The 6,439-nt window shown below is 39.1% G+C and overlaps 1 protein-coding gene across 2 annotated transcripts in view; it reads left to right on the plus strand.

Moving 5' to 3' along the window:
• LOC112159864 (deoxynucleoside triphosphate triphosphohydrolase SAMHD1-like) overlaps positions 1-675 on the plus strand; it is a 64,936-nt gene extending 64,261 nt beyond the window's left edge. For both annotated transcript variants that reach the window (XM_036212757.1, XM_036212756.1), the window contains one exon: positions 251-675. In XM_036212757.1, coding sequence (XP_036068650.1) covers positions 251-325 — 75 coding nt within the window. In that variant the 3' untranslated portion in view covers positions 326-675. The remainder of the gene's footprint in view (positions 1-250) is intronic.
• The last annotated feature ends 5,764 nt before the right edge of the window (positions 676-6,439 follow it).

The raw sequence follows: 6,439 nt of genomic DNA on the forward strand, positions 1-6,439 counted from the left end.
TCCTGACACAACCCTCTGTATTTATCCGGGCTTGGGACCGGCACAATGAGACCCTGGCTTGGGCCCCCTCGTGGCTACATTAAATAAATAAAATATAAATTATTATAATTATTTATATAGATATATAAAAGACTAATAAATTAATATATAAGTTGTCAGTCCATAAAGTAGGTTTACTAATGTTTCTATGATAAGCTAGATGCTGAAGATTTTGCTTAATACTGTTTTCTTGCTATCGATCTTTAAATAGGAGATATACATTTATGTTGACAATGACGACGATCTCTGTCAGCCTCCTCAGGATGGAGCAACTACATCTGCATGAGGTCCAAGGTGAGGAAGGATAACGGATGCACAATCAAAAAAAAGAGTAAGAAATCTCAAAGTGAATAATAAATAGCTACATCATTAACTTGCTCTTAATCATGATTTAAACCATTTTTATGTTTAAGAAACATGACAAAAATAATTATAAGTACTTAATTTAAATATGATTTTGCTTGAGTCTATTTTGCGTGCCACTCGTGTGTTGATATACTGCTTCTCATATTGTTTTATGCTGTAGATTGTTCAGTGGATTTAATGATTTCCAATGTCTGATCATTTAAAGCAGATAATCATGTTAAGTGCTTGATTGAATCAAAAACATTTAAATTGTATTTGGTGTTAAGAAATTTATTTTATATTGATATTTCTTTTAATTAGAAGGGAGGTATAAAAGTTGTGGTTTTTTTTTTGTTTGTTTGGTTTGGTTATTTTTTTATGATTTTCCTGTACCTTTTTAGATAAGAACATAAACTTTAATATCAGTTTTTAACAATATCATTTTTTTATCATTGATGTTGTTGATGATGAGGGGAATATACTGAATTTAAATATATTTGTGTAATCCTTTGTTATTTTCAGTATAGCTGACAGAAGAGTTATTTTTCTTGTTGGGTTTTCATTTTTTCTTCAATACATGGTAGGACGGTTAATCTTTAGTTTAAAAACTACATACAACATATTTTGGTTTGAATCATTGCTAAGATGAACTATCAGAAAGGGATTGTTAAAAAAAAAAAAAATTACTTTATTTCTGTTTTTGTCCTTGCGAAGTTAAAGACCCGCTCCAAAGAAAATTGTAATTGTGGTGTTTTCAGCATGTTCTTGTGACATTTTTCTCATGATGGAGGACATACAGTATATTAAGAAAATAAAGATTACAATTGCATTTCTGACTATTTCTTCATTCAAATCACCACAAGCGTCTTGCTCTTTTTCCATTGCAATTCAAGTCTGTTTTATTTATATAGCCCAATATTATAAAAGAGTTGGCTCAACAGGCTTCACACCTTTAATTATCCAAAAAACTAAAATAAATAATAAAATATGAACAAAATCTGATTGCTAAACCAAACTAAAAAGTCAAAACTGGGCTACTCTTAGACCCTCCTCCTTTGTAAGAATGCATCCACTTGCAGACAAATAGATCCATTCATAATCTATGTCCTTGAAAACAACTCGGTTTTTTGACATTGCCTAAAACAGCATAGTCATAAGTTAACCACCATTGGGAAAGCTTGGAAAATAGGTCAATAGACCAATGGAGTTACCTTCAGAACTACCTTAATCCTTCATTAGATACATTCAACAAGGTATTTCATCTCCCATTACACGTATTAACTGTATAATAGAGAACTGGACTAAGTGAGTGTGATGTCACACAATCACTGTAAAGCCCTTACAAAAGCAGATGCAGATAAAGTGCTGAACATAGACATAAAACCAATAAACAATAAAATAAGAGAAATGGTAAAAGCTATAAAACAATATCATGCAATGTAAGATACAATAAAAACACATAAAACAAGCTGGCCCACTAAATCTGCTCACTGGAGTTAAAATCCTGATTAAAATGAAACGTTTTTAAAAGAGACTTAAAATTACTAACAGACCTCACAGGATGGGGAGCGCATTCCAGAGTTTGGGACTAGCAACTGAAAAGGCTCTGTCTCCCCGGTCACAAGCCGAGTCCTTGGAACCGTTAAAAACATCTCATCTTCAGATCTTAGGACTCAGCGTGGACGAGAAAAATGCTAAAGTTCTGAAAGATATTGAGGTGCCAGACCATGCAGACATTTAAAAGCCAGAAGTAAAATCTTAAAAAGATCTTAAAAGGCACATGCAGCCAGTGAAGTGAGATTAAAATTGGGGTGATGTGCCCACACCGTCTAATCCCAATGAAAAGGGGGGCAACTGAATTTTGGACCAAGTGGAGATGGCGGAGCAGAGACTGGTCAATGCCAAAGAGTTGCAGTAGTACAGCCTGGAAAAATTTAACGCATGGATCACTTGTTCCAATGCAAGAGGAGGAAAATAAGGCACTAAATTTTAGGGGAAGATAGATCTGGACGTCATCTGTGTAGCAGTGGACTGACACATGTTTCCTGAAAACGGACCCCAGCAGCAATAGGTGGAGTGAGAATAAAAGAGGGCCTAAAACTGAGCCATGAGGCACACCATGCTCAAGAGGAGCTTCTGATGAATAAAACTGTCCCAGTTGGACAGAAAAACTTCTGCTGCACAGATAAGACCTGAACCAACCTAAACAAAGAACCAAAAAGAATCTTAGGCTTGCTGATGTCCTCAGACACAACGTTGGACATGAACTGAGTCTTGGAACTTTTCACAGCAGCCTGATCTTCAGTCAAGGAGTTTTTAAAAATCTCTAAAGAAACATTAAGCCTGTCTTTGTTCTATTTACGCTCCGTGTGACGGCAGGACCGTCTGAGAGCGCGAGTTTGCTCATTGATCCAAGGCTCAGGGGCCGGTTTACAGCGTTTAGCCTTAAAAGGCGATACCATCTAAAATGCCCATACAAACTGGGTTAAAATCCACCAAGAGCTGATCAACAATTCCATATTGGACATCAGAGAAGGAAAGCTCAGAGGCTGAGAAAGCCAATGAAAACTGCTGCGCAGTCTGTGCTTTAATCAGACGACAGGGGTACGCAACTCAGGCGGCAGCATGAAAGGGTTAAAGTAAAATAAAACAGGCAGAGGATCAGAAAAAACAGCCACTGACACTCTCCTTGACATCTCCATGTAAATCCAGAGTTAAAACCAGATCCAAACTGTGAGCTTTCTAATGTGTTGCGCTGCTCACCAACTGCTGCAGGTTAAAAGAACTGATCAAGTCGAAAAACTCTTTCGTTAGTGGCTTCTTCTCACAACACACATGAATATTAAAATCCCCCACAATTAAAATTCGATCATAATTTAAAATTATCTCAGACAATGAGGTAGCAAAGTCCTGAAGAAAGTCCTTACCCCGGGCTTACACCCCTAGCGTCAAGGCTTCGTTTCGTCGTGGGAGTGGACCATCTACAGCCGATAGCTTACACTGGCTGCTGCTCCAGCCACAGCCTGTGAAAGCTCAGCCCAGACAGAGTAGTGCTGGATCTCTATGATCAGCTTCTCGTTGTCCATGGTTATGACTGACAACGCTGTGCTGCAACACACTTTGAGTAACCCGAAAATTACGTAACGTTTACGACACGCTGAAACCGGCGAGCTCAGCGGAAAGTTCGTTTTATTTTGAAAATATACCGAATGCACTTAAATTCGCTCGCGTGGTTTCCGGTTTAAGTTGTGAATAGCTCCAACTTCACAGAAAGTGATGACGATCAACTGCGGCGTCCGTCAAAATTTGAACCAAACGAAATGGATTCACAGCAACACAGAGGTCAGTCCGCAGATGCAGGACGTGAATGCCTGCAGTGGAAGTTCCTCTCGCACTTTTAATGTTACGAAAAGACTACGGCGCACGCAACTGAGCCGTGTAAGCCCGGGGTTATTGAACTTGGGGCGGCCAGCACGCAGAGAACTGGGGGATCCCATTTCATTTCCACCAACTGAACCTCAAAGCTGGAGAAAGTATTGGCTGGAAGGTGTCGACAGGAGAAGTGTGATCTGAAGACCACAGCAACACCTCCATCTTTACCTGCAGCTCGAGGAGAGCTGAAGAATCCACAGTCAGCAGGAAGAAGTTTTGAGAACGGTGAAGTCTCCATCCTAAAGCCACGTTTCTGTCAGGAACATAAAATCCAGGTCCCAGGAGGTGAAAAAGTCATTCAGGATAAAAGTATTGTTTGTAAGAGATCTGACTTTGATGAGAGCCGATCTGAAAAGCACCCAACCCGTGGAGGAAGATGAGGAGGCCCGACTCAGTGGAAGGAGATTTCCGAGCTCCACACTGCGTTTGGAGAACCGATGCAGATGGAGTGAGAAGGCTGCTGCCGACTGGTGAGCCTGGGCCTTAATCCTCAGTGGGACTCCACTCTTCTTTTTCCGTCTACTCGGACGCTTTCCTCGCTGACAGTTGGGCGGGATGTGACGCAGGTCAACAGGTATGCCAGAGAGGAGTGGTGACGAGTATGGAGCTTCAAATCGAAAAGTCAGATTAAAAATAAAATCCTGGTCATGCTCAAATTGTAGTAGAGCTTAGCGATTATGAACTAGGAGAGCAGATACAGGGTGCCAGCTTATTAAAAACACTAAAAACCCAACAATCAGCAGAGCTGACAGACAGCAGGCCTCACATGCTGGTACCATCTTGACTCAGATGCCTGGCATAATAGGTGGTAGAAAATGCCTTACTTCTGGCTCCAGCGAAATGAAGCCAATTAATTTGCCATTCTTCCTCAACACGGGGACATTGCCATGTTGGTGCCAGATGACAGTGATTGGTCAGTCTGTCTGAGTCAATGCTTTGATGGCAATACCATCGCCAATAAGGAGTAATCTTGTCTGAACTCCATACTCCTTCCATTGAAAGAAGGCAGAATCTGTCAATCAAATGTTCAAGGTGAGGGACAAGCTTGTGGCACCAAACGCCTTTACTAAGGTATCTGATTGGTCAGTTTATATATATATATATTTAAGTTAGGATTAACAAGATGAAGTTTTCCAGAAACCCTGCCTTGTCTGCTGTTGATTACCTGGATCAAGTGTGTTAAGCCAATAAGGAGCTTCATTGTTGTTGGGGAAATATGTAGAATACTGGCCCTCAAAGCCTGGAATTGTACACCCTTAAAAAGAGTATGCTAAAAAAAATAATCAGAAGAAGACTAGCTATTCTGACAAATAGAATGACTGAGTAATAGCTGTTTATTTCTCAGTCGAATTATTTGGGATTTTGGCTTCTTGGAGCCAGAGGGTTCTCCCTATTTGGAATTCCATGGGGGAGGGATCACTCAGTCCAGTTCTCAAGTACAGTCATTGGTGCCACTGCATCCCAGATGTGCTCTTTTAGGTTGACATATGGTTACTATGAAGGCCATTTGAGGACAGTGAACTCATGGTCAGGTTCAAGAAACCAGTCTGAGATTATTCCAGCTTCATGACATGGCGCTAACTACTAAGATAAATATTTAGAGGATGCCTCTCTCTGGTGGTCGAAGGGAAGAGAGAGGCGAAGATCTGACTTCTGAAAAGATAGCCTGTCTTGCACCAACAACTATGCCCCATTCAAAATTACATAAATCCCCATTCTTCTTCATTCTGATGCTCGGTTTGAACTGTAGCAGATCGACTTAACCCTGTCTACCTGCCTAATTGCATTGAATTTCTGCAATGCAATTGGCTTGCGCTAATGAGCAGTTGGACAGCTATGCTCATTTAAGTGACCAGTGAGTTTTTTTTTAGTTCACAAAATGTTTCTTAAATATAATTTTTGATTGAAACTGAAAGAGAACAAACGCAGGTAAAAAAAAAGTCATTCATCCATTTTGCACCACTGGAATGTCTACTACCATTTCATTTTTAGTTGTTTCTTTCAAAAAATAAGCTAGAAATCACCTGTGTCAGCTGAGCTGAAGAGGAGAAGCTTTGGCTTGGAAAACAGAAAGGCTCAATTTTTTTTAAGGCAAAAGTTTGCATTAAAACTAAATATTTCTAAGTTCAGATGTTTTTTGGAAGTGTATAGAATTGTCAGGTATGTTAGTGATAAATTGTTTAAGGGATTTTCTCAGCAGCTATATGTATTATTTAAGATGACCCTAATATAAGGTACATATGTGGAGGAAACACATCTGCTCTCCACGGAAAAAATCAGTGATACTTGTTCATAGTTGAAAAACCTTGAATTTTTTAAAGGCACAGTGCTAAAAAATATTTTTTAAATACTTGATTTCTCTCAAAAAATAATTAAAAAAAAAGAATCACCTCTAACATGAAGTTTATGATGTGGCAGTATAACAGCCTATAGCAGGATGTGCTAAAAAGGATGCTTGTTTTATGTAAAGACATTTAATCCCACAACTAATTCTCAAATTGGTCATGACAGATGGTTTGACGATGACAACCAGTCTTGGTCTCTCATATTTCTTCAAACTGATGCACAAATAAGTTCACCTTTTTTGTTTATTAGTTTTTTAAATGTGAAATACTTATATTGT

This window comes from Oryzias melastigma, linkage group LG7 (assembly GCF_002922805.2).
Source record: "Oryzias melastigma strain HK-1 linkage group LG7, ASM292280v2, whole genome shotgun sequence".
In the NCBI taxonomy this organism is placed as follows: Eukaryota; Metazoa; Chordata; class Actinopteri; order Beloniformes; family Adrianichthyidae; genus Oryzias; species Oryzias melastigma.